This window comes from Panthera onca, chromosome C1, assembly GCF_046562875.1.
Source record: "Panthera onca isolate mPanOnc1 chromosome C1, mPanOnc1 haplotype 2, whole genome shotgun sequence".
NCBI lineage: Eukaryota > Metazoa > Chordata > Mammalia > Carnivora > Felidae > Panthera > Panthera onca.
The window spans coordinates 120,829,821-120,845,913 of NC_138346.1; the positions used below are offsets into that span (position 1 = coordinate 120,829,821).

Here is a 16,093-nt window from a genome sequence, read left to right on the forward strand (position 1 = left end):
AGTCCTCTACCCGTTAGCAGTCATTCCCTGTCTCCCCATCTGTCAGCTGCAGCCAACCACTAATCTACTTTCTCTGTGTATAGATTTGTATACTGGGGACATCTCATGTAAATGGAGTCAGTTGTGACTTGGTATGTTTTAAAGATTCATCCATGTGGTAGTGCGAATCAGTACTTCATTCCTTTCTGTGGCCAGATAATATTCCACTGTATGGATATACCTATGTCATTTGTCGGTGTTATCAGTTCATTAGTTGTTAGACATTTGGGTTCTTTCTACTTTTTGCCTATTAGGAATAATGCTGCTGTGGTAAACTCTCGAAACCAACCACTTTCAGCTCTATAAGCACTCTGTTGCAATGAAAGCAATACGGAAGAAGGAAAGAAAGAACACGATTCTGTGGGTAGCGGCTTTGCAGCATTTGCATTGAAGATCTAAGATGCCAGATTAGTCTTCCTGAGTCCGGAACTCCTTTTCTACTGTTACTTAAGCTTGTGAGCTAGCAAAACCAGTGTTGTAAGGGGAGTGAGGATAGAACGTTTTGAAATAATTAGCAGTTAGCTTTTTTATCTCCCTCCTCTTCCCCACGTTTGTTCTCTGTTCATCGCTTCCTCAGGAAAGGAGACGTGGCATTACTGAACTGTACGGCCATTGTGAATACCAGCAATGAAAGTCTTACAGATAAGAACCCTGTGTCAGAGAGTATCTTCATGCTCGCAGGACCCGATTTGAAGGAGGACCTCCAGAAACTTAAGGGTGAGTGAGTTTTCCTAGGTATGTTATTGTTAGGACACATTTTTGATATTTAAAGAAGCATGTTTTGCATTTAGTGAGAATACTAAGTAGATGCAGCTGTTTTGTTTTTGTTTAAACTACATAAAAACAGCTTTTGAAAGCCCCACATTGTGTTAGAAACTGAACACTGAGACTTTACTCTCAGTAAAACTCCTCTGTCATGTTCTTGAATTTAAAAATGCTAGTTACTATAGCCAGTTAAGTCTTTGGTAGCATTTTCTTGGCTGTACATTTTCTTGCACAAATAAGCCTTGTAAAACAACTATCCTTTCTCTAAACTGAAAAATTCTATCATTATTTGATATTGATAGAGAATTTTTCATATACCTCAAGGAGAGTAAATGTTGCACTTTGGAAATGAAGTTGACTTAGTGATAAAACCAAAATGCATTGTAAGGACAAATATATTCTCAATTACCTTTGCACTTGCTTTTTTTTTTTTTATTTTTTTTAACCAGAACCTTCTTAGAATATTTCATTGGAAATGGAGACAGGGAAGAGTTCCATTAGTTCAGAATCTTGTTTACCTTATTTGCATTCATTTTCTTCAATTACCAACCTGGCAAGCCAAGTTACTATTATTTGAGCCCAAATAGAATATTGTGAAATTCAGTCAGCCCATTTTATAAAAGGTATTTAGGAAATACAGCAATGGTTCTTAAAATGTAAATAACAGATATCACCTGTATAAAATCTTGAGTTTTTTTTTGATCTCTACCATTTATCAGTGAAAACGGTTTCTAACCTAATAAGAATATTAGAATTTGAAGAGGAATGCTTAATAATGCTGATTCCATGAAAGAGAGGATAGAGAAAGAAGAATTACATTATCTGATCAAGAAACTGAACTATATGATAGCTGAAGGAGGAAAAAAGCCCTCAGTTAAACTGAAAACATGATACCGGGAAGAACATGTAGAAATTAGAAAATGCAGTAGAGATAATACGAGTTCTTTGATAAAGGTAATAGAGAAGCTGGTCTGGAAAAATTCCTTACGGCCTGTGTGTGTGTGTGTGTGTGTGTGTTCTCACACCTTAGAGCTAGACGGAAGGGTAAGAGAAAGAAGGTAATCAAATTTAATGTAAGCATACAAATGAAACCTCAGTATTTGACAGCATGTGTCTGAGAGTCTCTAAGCAGGAGTTCATGTTGTAACTCTGCCCTTCACTAACTAGTGTAGTGTAAAACCGGTCACTTCACCGCTGAGCCTGAGTTTCCTACTCTCTAAAGTGGCATGGTGATGATAGTCTCTACCTCAGTTCCTGACACATCACAAGAGCTCAGCGAGTATTTGGGGATAGAAACAGTATCATGAAAAGTAAATGAAAGTTCAAAGTACATTCTAGTGTTTAGTGTTACTGCTGCTGTTAGTTACAGGCCCCAATTGTTTGATGCGTCTCTGCAAACCTGAGGAAAGATTATTAATGATGCACTGCAGGCTGGATACTTAATCCTCTCCCCTTTTTACATTTTCAGTAACAGCTTCATAAATGATTGCAAAGCATGACTCCCCAAATTTGTAGATGATAGAAAGTTGAGAGAAGTTAATAGGAGGTGTTGGATAACCAAAGAGTTTTAAATATTCTGAGCCGACTGGAACCATGAGCCAAAAAATGAAAACACTGACAAGGGTGAATATAAACGTCTTGCAGTAAGTTTAAAACCTGAATTCTCCAAATTCAGGATGGGGAAGCCCAGTTTGACAACGCTTATTATATAAGAAAGTGTTTGCTATCAGTAAAATGGCATCGTCGTTCTCTCCCATTTTTCACTCAGAAAACTTTAGGGTTAACGCTTTCTCCTCATTATCCCCCACATAAAGGCTGTCATCAAGCCATAAATATATCTTGAGTCTCTTTATCACCACTGCCTCCAGCCTAGCCTGTCTTACCATCATTCCCTGACTGGAGCTTCCCTTTCAACTGGTCTCCCTACATTCATTCATTCTTTACCTAAATCTATTTGCCACACACAGTAAGCATTTGCTTTTTAAATTGTAAATCGCTTCTTACTGCTTCCCTGCTTTGAACCGTGTAGTGGCCTCCCGTGACATTTAAAACACAAACTCCTTGAGCTGGTGTCCAAGGACTTACAAGATCTCAGGCACTTGCCTCCGGGCTCCTTCCATGTCCCTTTCTCCCTCCCTTATCGTACTTGAACCAAACTGATCGTTTAGCTCTTGTTCAATTTTGCATGTACTTTGCTCTTTCAGTTCTTAATTCTTCTTAAGTCTTTGCTTATTCTCTCCCTCGCATTTACTTCAGAATTTGCCAATCTCCCCATGATATGTGCTCCCAGCCTGTGGTGCTTTTCTTTTGTGCTCTTATGACACTAGTAATTTCATAAATTGTTTATATGATGATGGGGTTCACATTAAACTTTGACCTCCATGAGGACAGGAACTGTATGTCTCCTTGGTCCCTGTGTCCCTGTACCCAGAGGAGTGGAGGCACCCTTTAAGTAGCAGATGAATGACTACAAACTCCCTGGGATGTTAAGTAACTAGACTCAGCAGTGATGATGTCTTATTTTTATTGAAAACACTAACAGTATCAGATTATGTCACCAGTAGCATCATAGAGGAGGGTAACTTGTTAACAGCTTAAAATAGACTGTTATATCTAAAGATGTTTTACGTAAGCCTCGTGATATTCATGAAGAAAAGAAACCTCTAATAGATACACAGAAGATAAAGAGAAAGGAATTAAAGCATACCAGTAAGAAAAATAAATCACAAAGCAAGACAGCAAGAGAGGAAAAAGAGGAACTTAAAAAAACCTCAGGAAACAATTAACAAAATGGCAATAGTAATTCCTTACCTAGCCGCAATTACTTTAAGCATAAAAGGACTAAGTTCTCCAATCAAAGGACACAGAGTGGTTGGTGGATAAAAAAACAAGACCCAGCAGTATAGTGTCTACAAGAGATTCACTTTAGCTTTAATGATACGTGTAGGCTGAAAGTGCAGGGATGGTAAAAGATACTCTGTGCAAATGGAAACCAAAAGAGAACAAGAGTGGCTGTACTTCTGCCAGATAAAATAGACTTCCAGTCAGAATTGGTCACAAGAGACCGAGAAGGTCACTGTATGATGAAAAAGGGGTCAGTTCATCAAAGGGATGTAGCAGTTGTAAATACGTATGCACCCAACGTAGAAGCTCTTAAATATTTAAGGCAAATATTAAAAGACCTAAATGGTTGGGGTGCCTGGGTGGCTCAGTCGGTTAAGCGTCTGACTTCGGCTCGGGTCATGATCTCACAGTCCGTGAGTTCAAGCCCCACATCGGGCTCTGTGCTGACAGCTCAGAGCCTGGAGCCTGCTTCGGATTCTGTGTCTCCCTCTCTCTCTGCCCCTCCCCCGTTCATGCTCTGTCTCTCTCTGTCTCAAAAATAAATACTAAAAAAAAAAAAAAAAAAATTTAAAAAAGAAAGATCTAAATGGAGAAATAGCCATACAGTAGCAGGGACCACAGTATACCACTTTCAACACTGGATGGATCATCCAGACAAAATTAGTAAGGAAACAGCGGGCCTGAATTACACTATGGGGTCAAATGAATGTAATAGGCATACCCAGAATAGTCCATCTAACAGCACCAGAGTGCAAATTTTTCTCAGGCACACACAGAACATTCTCCAGTGTAGAGCTTATGTGTCTCCATGTGCAAAAGAGAAGGAAAATACTTTCTCCTGCAATCAGGACCACTGTGTAGTTTTGCTACTTAAATGTTCTGTCACTTGGTACTTAATGTGCACATTTGCTAGGATGGGAGTACACGCACTGAGTTTTTTGATTGCTCTGTTCTCTTATGAATAGGAGTCTTTGCTATAAGGATTAAAACAACTTTTGTGTTTCTTACTGTGGATGTTAGCATTTGGAGAGAAGTAAGTGAAGTTGAAAAGTCCTAACTAATCTTTACTGCTCCGATATTCAGGTTATCGTACCAGCAGCGCTCCTTAGCGGAGGGGTAAAAAGGCATGCTGGACAGAGTTTCGGCTAGAGTGAACTTGAACTTACTCAAGAAATTTGCATTTGTTCTGCAGGAATTAAAAATACTTTCAGGGTTGTGTTTTAACTGTTCATAATGATGTCAGGATTTAGGCTTTGGGTTAGAAGAAATCTGGGCTAGAAAGAACAAGTGGAAGGTTGGGAACGGTGTGCTTATTATTAGCATGAGTCTAGTCTCCAGAGTTCTGCATTTTGTTTAACAATTATTAAGGAAAAGGTGGGATTCCCAAAACCAGAGTATCCTGAACACTTAAAATTCTTTTCTGTGTCTGTAGTCTGTCTTCAGAGATCTTCAGGACTGATTCTGCCAACTGCCCCAATACATATTTCCTTACTTGCTTTTTTTTTTTTTAATATATATTACACCTTTCAAATAATTGCTTTCTAGTTACAGAAGCAGTAAATGTAAATTGTAGGAAGTATATGCACACAAGCTATGAAATAAATGAAAACTTAACATTTTCACCACACAGAGATCACCAGTACTCGTACTGTAGCGCATATTCTTCCGGATCTTTATGTGTATGTGGGCATACGCATACATTCTTAAATATTTTGTTACCAAAATAATTATATGTATACAGTGCATATCTTAAGATAATTATACACATACTGTTCTGCAGTCTGCTTTCTTCAGCAAATGAATTCTACCTTTTGGCTGTTCATCTAATACCCAAACCATAGTTTTAACTTTCCAGTTGACCCAGAAATGCCCTTTGCAGCTAGTTTGTCCAAAGCAATATCCAATCTAGGGTCACACATTACATCTAATTGTTGTATCTTTAAAGATTTTGTTTTCATCCAACTCCATTCCCTTTTTATGACACTTGTTGAGTAAAGTAGGCCAACATGTCTTCCAAGATGTCTCACCTTCTGGGTTTATCTGCTTACCCTGAGGTACCATTTGGTCTGTCGCTTTATCCCTTGTATTTCCTATAACCTGGAAGTTGTATCTAATTGAATCAGATTTGGCTAAAGGATTTCATAGGTGATGTTGTATTGTGTACTTAGTATATCATATTGGGAGACGTATAAAATCTGATTGACCTGTTAGTGGACCATTACTGACACTAAGATGGCTGTCTGGCTTAGAGTGATGACAGCTTGATTCTTCCATTTGTACAGTTGTTTTACCCTCTGTAGTCAATATGGGGTTATTTAAGTTCTATGAATACCCAGGACCCTGTCATACGTTCACATAATGGTTTTAGCAACATTTATAGTCCTTATCTGAGTCAGTAATTTCATTAAGATTGTGAAGTTGTAGGGGCGCCTGGGTGGCCCAGTCGGTTGAGTGTCTGATTTCAGCTCAGGATGTGATCTTGCAGTTTGTGGGTTCAAGCCCCACATGGGGCTCGCTGCTGTCAGCCTGTCAACATAGAGCCCACTTCAGATCCTCTGTCCCTTTCTGTCCCCCTCTGCCAGCCCCTCCCCTGCTTGCACTCTCTCAAAAATTAATTAATTAATTAGTTAATTTTAACAAAAGATTGTGAAGTTGTATTTTTCTAAAACCTATCATCATATCCTTGGTTACTAGCTCACATTCCTCTAAAGTAGAGCCTTTCCCCAATAACTGTCATGTGGTTACTCTGAATTAGTTTCTATTAGAGGGCAGCATAAATGCTTAATTCTTTTAATTACCATTTTTCAAACTAAGAATTGGTTATTAAACCAATTTGAGCTGCCTCAAATGGTGCCAAATGATGTTTTTTTCCCTTTCTCTTTTTTGAGTATCAGTTCGTGCTTACGGCTTTTCATTGATCAATGTATATGTGGTTTTAAAAGTCAAAGAATCTTACATCGAAATATATAAAGGAAAGCAACAGTTCTTTGCCTTTCCCTTCCCTTTCTTCAGGGGCATATACTTTCAAACCTTTAAATTCCTTATTTTACTGCTATTTCCAAATAATATGCTACAACTACTGTATTGATTTTTTTCATTCTCTCTTGACTTCCTATTGTGGAAATTAAAGATTAAACTCTTATCCACTCCCTGCTTTTAACTATACAAAAAAAAAAAATTCACATTTTCTTCCCCCTTCACCCACTTCCCCAATTGGTCTGTCAAATTTTTATTAAATCGACATTCAGCCTTAACATTGTGACTGTATAAATATTGCTTGCTGCTTATTACAAAACGGATTTGAATTCTTTTTGTATAGCTATTTTCCTCTGAGTTATTGATTTGATTATTTAATATTCTAACTATCACTGATTTAATCTCAAACTTTTAAATACGACTATAAACCTCTCAGTAAAGTCAAAAACTCTTGGTTATCTTTCAACTCCATTTTCTTCTTGACAAGGTGCCTCCTGAAATCCACCGTCCTCTTTCCTCTCTAGGTTGTTCTCTATGCCTGCTGTATAGTTATTATCCTAGGAAATCCTTTTTTCTATTCAGTGAATCCTCCCATTTTCTGGATCTCTCATGCCCTTCTCTTCTTTGATGTATTCCTTCATTTTTGTGGATAAATCTACCAGAGATTTCTGAGAAGGATGGGTGGGGGCAAAATTACTGAGACCTTCCACCTTCATACTTAATTGGAAGTTTGGCTGACAATGAAATTTTAAGCTAGTAATCCTCTTCCAGGTTTTGAAGGCATTGGTCCATTGTTTTCTGTTTTTATTATTGCTCTTGAAAACTCAGATGCTATTCTTGTTCTTGATTCTTTGTGTGATAGTGTTTTCTTCTCTGGAAACTATGATCTCATCTCTCTGGTATTCTCAGTTTCACAGTTTCTCCACCTTGATGTGGTTTGGGTATTCTGTGAGCTAGAAACTCTTATCTTTCGGTTCTGGAAAATTTGTTTTATTTCTTTCATAATTTCCTTCCCTCTGTATTCTCTGTTCTCTCTTTGAAGAAATTCTATTGGATTTTGTACCTCCTTGTTTAATCCTCCCAATTTTTCATGTCTTATTTTCTAGCTTTTTATTTTCCGGAAGCTTTCCTTAACTTTGGCTTTAATGTATCTGTTGTCATTCCCGATAACATGTTTTTCATTTGGCTGTAACAGTTATAGAAGTGCTTTGTTTCTTCCTCTTCTCTGAATATTTTTCTTTTATAACATCTTATAACATTCTGGTTTTGTTTCTGAGGTACCGTATCTTCTCTTACCTATCTGACAGTGGTTGCATTCTCTCTTGTTTGAGCATCGTTTTGACCCCCTTTGGTCAGAGGCTTGGCTCACTTCCTAGTGATCCTTGAGTGTCAGCTGTATTTATGATGGAGGAAGTGAGAAGGTGAAGGGAAGCTCTGTGTGCACGGGCAAGAGTTACTGCTTGGCGGGTCTAGCCGCAGGTGATGAGCAGGAGCCCTGTTGTTTGGTTGGGGAACTTCCCTTAGTTGTCACAGTCTGCGAGTCCTTTGGTTTGGGCCTCTTAGTTTCCTGGAAGGGGTGTAAGCGTGGGCATCTGTGTTTTGGACACCAGTTAGGAGCAGAGGGCTAAAGCTCTCAGTGTAGAGTGTAACACCTTAGCTACATCCCCTCTTCTCAGCTGCGCCTGGGGTTCTGCAGTCCAGACACTTCCCAGCGCAGCATCTCCAGAGAGTAAATGTTCCTGCTGCTGTGATGGTCAAGAAATCATCCCCTTGCTGTGCTGGCTGGGAAGGGGTTGTTGCAGATTTGACTCTTCTTATGCAAACTTAACTCCGCCTCCTCTTTTTAGTCCCACTTCACATCATAGCCTTTAGAAGTACATAGGCCTCCAAGTCTTGAGCCTTCCTAGTGTTCCGTAGTAACAAGAATGGTAGGTAACGCGTGTGTGTACTTTGCATGTATTAACTAATTTCATCCTGTGAAGTGAGTACCAGTAGTATTCCCACTAAACGGGAAATTGAGGCCTGGAGAGGCCAGGCAGCTGCCCAGGTAGCACAGAAGGAAAATGGTAAACCCGAGATTTGAAACCAGGCAGTCTGTCTTGAATCCAACACCGCCTTTCCATACGACCAGCTTGCTTCCAATTGGCGACCTCTTTTCTGTGAGCAGTTAGGTTTCTCTGCTTGCTGAATCAGTTATTTCCAGGCCTTCTGCCTTCCAGAATTTTGATGATGCTTATCTGCTTGATGTTCTCTCCCATTCTCTCTGTCTCTGTTTTTATACCTATTGTATTGCTTCACTGTCATTTTGACAACAGAGATCAGTGTTTGTGTTCAATCCATATTTTTAATTGAAATTTCTCAATGAAGTTCTTATTACTTCTCTGTTTTATGCCTTATTTTGTTGACTTTTTTTCTCCCCAACACCTCCATGACTTAAGCATGCTCCATTGTTCCCAGGTTGCCGGACAGGTGAAGCAAAATTGACGAAAGGATTTAATCTAGCTGCCCGGTTCATCATTCACACAGTGGGACCTAAGTACAAGAGCCGCTATCGCACCGCTGCTGAGAGCTCCCTGTACAGCTGCTACAGAAACGTGCTTCAGCTGGCAAAGTACGGCTTATTCACCTCCTGGATGCACCATGCCATACACTGTCAAAGGCCCCGGTTTCCAAATGAAACCTGGCTGTGGAAATCAAATTTTGAGGGATTTAAATCACGTAAGAGGATTCTGAAGACAAAATTAATTATCTTCGCAAATTTAGCAGGATAAGAGAAATGGATTTGGGTGACTTAAGAATTTAACCTGTTCCCATTTTACTCAATCTTTGCTTGAACTATATTCCCCCCTAGTGGTACAATTATAATATTAATATAAATATTAAATAGCGTAACTGGGTTAATTGTTACACTAGATTTGTTGAGGAGGTAGGGAAGGAGAAGTTGAGCTGCATTTTTAAATTAATTACATATGTATGTGTTATGAATATTGGTGCTTTGTGTTTTCTGTCCGCAGAGAGCAGTCAATGTCATCTGTGGGATTCTGTGTCATCAATTCTGCAAAACGAGGTTATCCTTTAGAGGATGCAACACACATAGCGCTTCGTAAGTAACATTGGCGACGCTGTGCCTACATCGAGGACTTCATAAATAGGATTGGGTTGCAGCACATAAATTGAGCCTTACAGATTTTTCTGTTATCACTAGTTAAATAGTTACAGCCAAAGAAGATTTGTTGGTTAGCTAATCATGGCATCCTGGAGGGAACTTTGTATTGCTAAGTTGCTGAGCTCAATTTACTTTCCCAGGCTGACATTTTTCTCCGCTTGAATAAAGGCTTGCAGACTTGCTTACGAAATTTGCAAATGATACCAAGCTGAGAAGTATGGTCAGCGGTCAGCGCATTGGGTTTTTGCATCATGATTCAGAATAATTATAACATTGCAACAATGATGTCAAAACAGATTTCATGATACAGTGTTTATGTAGCACTTTGCAGTTGAAATAGCAGCTTTCACATGTGTCATTTGAGTATAAATCCTTGCATTGAGGTTTAAAAAAGACCAAGCTTGATCATTATGAGACAGAATGTCATATATGTGATATAAAAACAAGGTGTTCGGCTTGAGAGATTCCATGATCTCACTGTATTATATGCAGGTTCAGACCACATCTAGACGTTTGTATATAGTTCTGGGTGTCCTATCTTATGAGACACTGACAAACTGGAGAGCCAACAGTTTGAAACAGGAGAAACAGGTGTTTCTCCTAAAGAAGATGATGCTTTTAGCATATATGGTGCCCATCTTTAACATCTGAAGGAGTCTCGTGAACTTATTCTGTGCTGCATTTTTAGAGCAGTGGTTCTGAGCCTCTTGGGGAGCCATCATAAACTACTCCGAGCATCTGATGGAAGAAAGCTGTGGACCCCTTTCCCCAGAGGACATACGTACACAGGAAATTTGTGTACAATTTCAGGGAGTTCACAGATTTCTTGTAAGGCTTGTAGGTAAGACCTCCAGCAGTAGAGAACAGGTCCAAGACTGTGTCAGAAGGAAGGAGATTCGGTCCCACTTGAGATAGGACTCACTGTAATAGGCGGGTGTTTTAAGTGAACTTCTTGTCGCTGGGAATGTGCACGCAGAGGCTAAATGACCATTTGTTGCAGCTATTCCTCATTGAGGAGGAAAACTGTATAAGATGATCTTTAAGAACCCTTGTATCTCTAGAATTTAAAGACAAGGAGCTGAAAGTCTTCTCAACGATATACTAGAGATACTCAAATGTATAAAATTATTATTAGATAGCCTAGAATTTAGGGTGAGTACATAAGTAGTCTTATTTAACAATTAACTATTTTTAAAATGAAGATTGACTGCTCAAGGATTTTGTAGTAAATTTACATATTTTATACTTTATATATATTATATTAGACTGAGTTTCTTGAGCAGAGCTCTTATCTTTTCATCTTTGCATTTCTAATGCTTCCATAGGTCAAGATGGTTTACATATGGTACTTGCTTAAGAAATAGGTATTTTGGGGGAACCTGGGTGGCTCAGTCCGTTGAGCATCCAACTCTTGATTTCAGCTCAGGTCATGATCTCACGGTTTGTGAGTTTGAGCCCCACATTGGGCTCTGTCCTGACAGTGTGGAACCTGCTTCAGATTGTGTCTCCCTTTCCCTCTCTCTCAAATCTTTTTCTCTGTCTCCCTTTCTCTCTCTCTCTCTCACTCAAATCTTTAAAGAACTTTTTAAAAAAGTATGTATTTTAAAAAGGGATATAGAAATTCCCTCAACAACCCTGTGTTTTAGGGAATATGGTGTCCTTTTTACAAATAAAGAGGCTCAGAAATTTATCATGTTCTTAAGGTTATGCATACTGATGACTCCCAAGTCCAGTAACCTGTTTATTATACTAAATAATTCAATTATGCTTGAGTTAGAACTGCTTCAGTGGGAAGCTCCTATGTTATCACTACTCTGCATGCATTCTGAATGGTGCCTTACCAAAGCAAAGTTCCTGCCTTTATGTAATTCTTCCTGGCTAAGCTTTTGGCAGGTCTTGACATTCTCTGATTCCTCTTAGTCCTTGCCTTATCATCCCATACCTTGAGCTATGACTTTTTATATGTCTCCGTTTCTTATTAAAGTAATCATATAGGTTAGAACTTATTTTTTTTAATGTTCATTTATTTTTGAGACAGAGTGCAAGCGGGGGAGGGACAGAGAGAGAGGGAGACACAGAATCTGAAGCAGGCTCCAGGCTCTGAGCTGTCAGCACAGAGTCCGATGTGGGGCTCAAACTCACAGACTGCAAGATCATGACCTGAGCCAAAGTTGGACGCTCAACCGAGTGAGCCACTCAGGCGTTAGAATTTAAAAAGGCAGCAACATTTTGTAGAAAAGGCTCTGAAAAGGGAGTCAAGAAGACTGGCTTTTGATCCCAGTTCTACCAGTCTCACTGGCTCTGTGGCCCCAGAAAAACTGCTTGATAAATCACTTGGTACAGTACTCTAGAGGTGTCAACTTTGAGCAGGAATTGTAGTAAGAGCAGATGAAGGTCAATAGTTGGTTTAAGGGACTTCGATGAGGCAGTTTCTAAGAATTTACTTATTTAGCACAAAGGAAATGGAAAACTTAAAGATGGGCAAGTCAACTTTTACAAGGCCTGTTAGACTTACTGTACCTTAAATCTAATAGCAAAACTGTAGCATTTTATTAAAAAAAATACAGATGGACTTTCACAGCATGTACAGACCAAGAACAAATCTAATAATGTAACTCTAAGTCTTTAGTACCAAACTCTTTAAAATATTACGAAACTTTATTTCATTTGAAACCTAGGTAAATGTCCTCTTGATAGATGTATCAAGACTATTTATCGTTTTTCCCTGGGTTCACGTGCAGTTCAGTTCTTCTGCATTAGAAGCCCAAAGAAACATCTGCATTAAAATCAATTCATCAGGTTATTTATTCATTCAACAAAACTTTGAGCGACTGCGTGCTAGGCCCTGTGCTATACAGGAGAGGATACAGTGGTGAGAAAAAAAAAGATGACGCTGTTTGTTCTTACTGTGTTTCCCTGTTGGGAATTTTAATGCCCCAGATGTCATTCTCACCAGTTAAAGGGTTTTCACTAAAAGTGAGGTGCATGACGTCCTGGTTGGCTGCAAAGAATAGTGCAGAGATGAAACTTGGAAGGAAACGGTTTGAATTGGCTGTTGGTACTAAATCCTTGTAGCCATGACATCACTCTTCTTTTTTTTTTTTTTTAATCCTTTTTTGCAAAATTACTTTTCTTAATGAATTCTGCTGAGGGAATTCAGTTTTAGTTACTATCTGGCATTGCATTTTGTCTTCTAGTGGAAATCCTAGTTGTATGCTGGGAAACCACTATGTGTGAACATTAATTAAAACTTGGAGTCAAAGAGAAGAAAATCCCTTTCTGAAAGTTCATTTTAAAAAAATTGTTAAGGCAGAATAGAAAGAGAAATGAAAAATAAATTTATCACCTTATAGAGGGAGAATAATGAATAGTCCTTCAGCAAATGGGTCTGCTGTTATGTTCTCAAGATACAGTAGCAAACAAGGCAGGCAATATGTAGATAACCAGAGCTATAAAATGTTAATTCAGGTGCTGGCTACTTTTGAATGATTGCTTGCCACATCTTTAAGATGTGCTAGGTTCTCGTAATATTAATGTAAGATATACTTGGCCTTCAGAAAGCTCACCATCCAGCCATAAAATGCTAGGAGAAGTTCACAAATGGAGGGTTATTCAGGTTGTAAGAGGAGCACAAGAAAGGATGGAGTTCTGTACAAACCAGATGGCTTTGGACAGGGTCTTGACAAATGGGTAGGAGTTCACTAAGAGAAGGCCATGGTGAATGAAGGATATCTAGTCAAAGGTAGCCATGGAGGCAGAGGCAGGGTTGCGTAAAAGTTAAGTGAAGCGTTCTGAGTACAGCAAAGAAGCCAATTTGCCCAAAACATAAGGTGTGTGGGAGGAATGATGGGAAACAGGACTAAAGCCAGGGGGTGAGGGAGTGGCCAGTTGAGATCCAAGTGTGAAGAACCATGCTGGGACTTGGATCCTAACCTATAAGCAGTGCAGAGCCCCAGGATTATTGAGTAAGGAGGGTGACAGGGTAAGGAAGATAACTCGGGCAGTGCTGAATATGTAGACCTGGAAAAGAGAAAAATAAGCACACAATTAAGAGCTTACTGCCAAAGGCTCGTAAGCATTAAGATCCTAAGAGCAGCTGGAAGAAAGAAGGAGTGGATGTTTGAAAATTTATGTCAGCAGTAGAATTTAAAGGACATGATAACCCATTGAATGCAGGGTGAAGGAATGGGGTGCTGGGTGGCTCAGTCGGTTAAGCATCCGACTTGGGCTCAGGTCATGATCTCGCTGTCCTGGAGTTCAAGCATTGCATCAGTCTCTGTGCTGACAGCCTGGAGCCTGCTTCAGATTCTTCATCTGCCTCTCTCTCTGTCTGTCTCTCTGTTTCTCTCTCACTCTCTCAAAAGTAAATAAACATTTAAAAAAAAATTTTTTTAAAGAAAATGAAGGAAGGATTGGATGTTGCTATGGTATGGAATAAAGAATACAGGTAAAGGAACAGATTTGGGGGAAAGATGGAGGTCAAGTCTAGTCCTCCCCAGTTTGAGGTCTCTGGGTGATCTAAGCAGATAAGCCCTGTAGGCAGTAGGCAATTGAGCTCTTGCATTCAGAAAACAGTATATAAAGATCTGAGAGTCTGAGTATTTACATCGGTGCCTAGCCAGCAAATTGGTGAGGTAAGAGAATATATATATCAAGAAAATAAATATGGAGGTCAGAACCCTGGAGAATAGCATTTTTAAAAGGTAGAGCATGGGCATTTAAAACTAACGCTAGAGAAATCTTTAGTGAGGTAAGGACTGAGAAAAAGGCCTTTAGGTTTCATTGATAGGAAATTGATAGAGAAGAATCAGAATAATGTAGAAACTAAGAAAAAAAATCACCTTTGGTTTAATGAGATTTTGATAGGGATGCAAGGCTGAGTAGGTCATTGAATACTGTAACTGAATGAATACAGAGATGCTTAGGCTAGATCATTCTAGGCAGAGAGTGAGAGGCCCCAGGGAGTAAAAATATACTGGATAAGGATGAATTGTCTGGAGTCAGCATCTTCTATGGCTGGGCACTGTTCTAGACATTGACAATAAAGCAGTAAATAAAATAAAGCTCTTGCTGTTGGGGTATTTTCATTCTAGCAGATGGGGCAGGGAGGACAGAGAAGATGTAAAATAAACAGATTCCACAAGATGTCTATAATATTTATTCTGGAGGAAAGTAAATCTGAGAAGGAATTTTATTTTTTTATTTTAGAGCACGTGTGAGCGGAGGAGAGGGAGGGAGAGAGAGAGAGAGAGAGAGAGAGAGAGAGAGAGAGAGAGAGAATCTTAAGCGGGCTCCACGCCCAGTGTTGAGCCCAACGTGGGGCTTGATCCCATGACCCTGGGATCATGACCTGAGCCGAAATCAAGAGTCAGACGCTCAACTGACTGAGTCACCCAGGCGCCCCAGAGAAGGATTTTTAATTATAGTGGTCTGGGCAGGCGTCACTGATAAGGTGTCATTGAGCAGAGACCTACTGAAATGAGGAGTGATGTATTACAAAAATAAAACTTTGAAGAGTTTGTTTGAATTTTCTTCACACAAGTCATTATTTGTTGAATAATTTATTCTTTTCCTTAGGCACTGTAAGGAGATTCCTGGAGATTCATGGGGAGACCATTGAAAAAGTAGTATTTGCTGTCTCTGAACTTGAAGAGGTATCTTGCTAATTATGTTGCCTTGTTTAAATCTTACTTTTACTAGTGTTTGCCTTTGTGTCATCATTATCTATTTGCTGAATTGCTAGCAGGCAAATCCTAGGTATCAGTGTATGTGTTTGGTATCATTTGTTGAAAAAAATCCGTGTTAGAAACTAAAAATAAATCAGAAAGGAGCATTTGTTCATATTTTTCATTGCTAAGACTGTTTTCACTTAGTGAAGTCCCACAAGGTGGAGTTGTTCTGCTTTGCTCCCTGTATTAGCTCTTAAAATATCTTGAGGCATCACCTTATAACCCAAGTACTGGGTGCCTGGGCAGCGTAACTGGAAAACCGCTACTGTGCTGGAAAAGCTTTGATGTCTGCCTCACCTGGAAACAGGTGGCAGCCTAGCCTAGTGACTGGCATTGATTAAGTTGGAGGGTTATGTTTTGTTGTATGTAGTTGGGGTTAGTATGTTGCAGTCTAATTTGGAGCCATTATAGAAAATTAGGTCTTCGCTTTAACTCTTATTAAGTTTTATTTAGTTTTAGTGTGCTCTCCAATCCAGCCTATATTATTTTGCGGTTATGTGTCCTTGGGCAAGTTACTTAACCTCTCTGTTCTTTGATAAAATGGGAGTACTAATAGCAGTTATATCACAGAAGT

The 16,093-nt window shown here is 39.2% G+C and overlaps 1 protein-coding gene across 2 annotated transcripts in view; it reads left to right on the top strand.

Moving 5' to 3' along the window:
- Nucleotides 1–16,093, top strand: part of GDAP2 (ganglioside induced differentiation associated protein 2) — a 67,574-nt gene that overhangs the window by 9,685 nt on the left and 41,796 nt on the right. For both annotated transcript variants that reach the window (XM_060626301.3, XM_060626302.3), the window contains exons 3-6: nucleotides 617–756; nucleotides 9,082–9,235; nucleotides 9,639–9,727; nucleotides 15,368–15,444. In XM_060626301.3, the coding sequence (XP_060482284.1) occupies nucleotides 617–756; nucleotides 9,082–9,235; nucleotides 9,639–9,727; nucleotides 15,368–15,444 (460 nt within the window). The remainder of the gene's footprint in view (nucleotides 1–616; nucleotides 757–9,081; nucleotides 9,236–9,638; nucleotides 9,728–15,367; nucleotides 15,445–16,093) is intronic.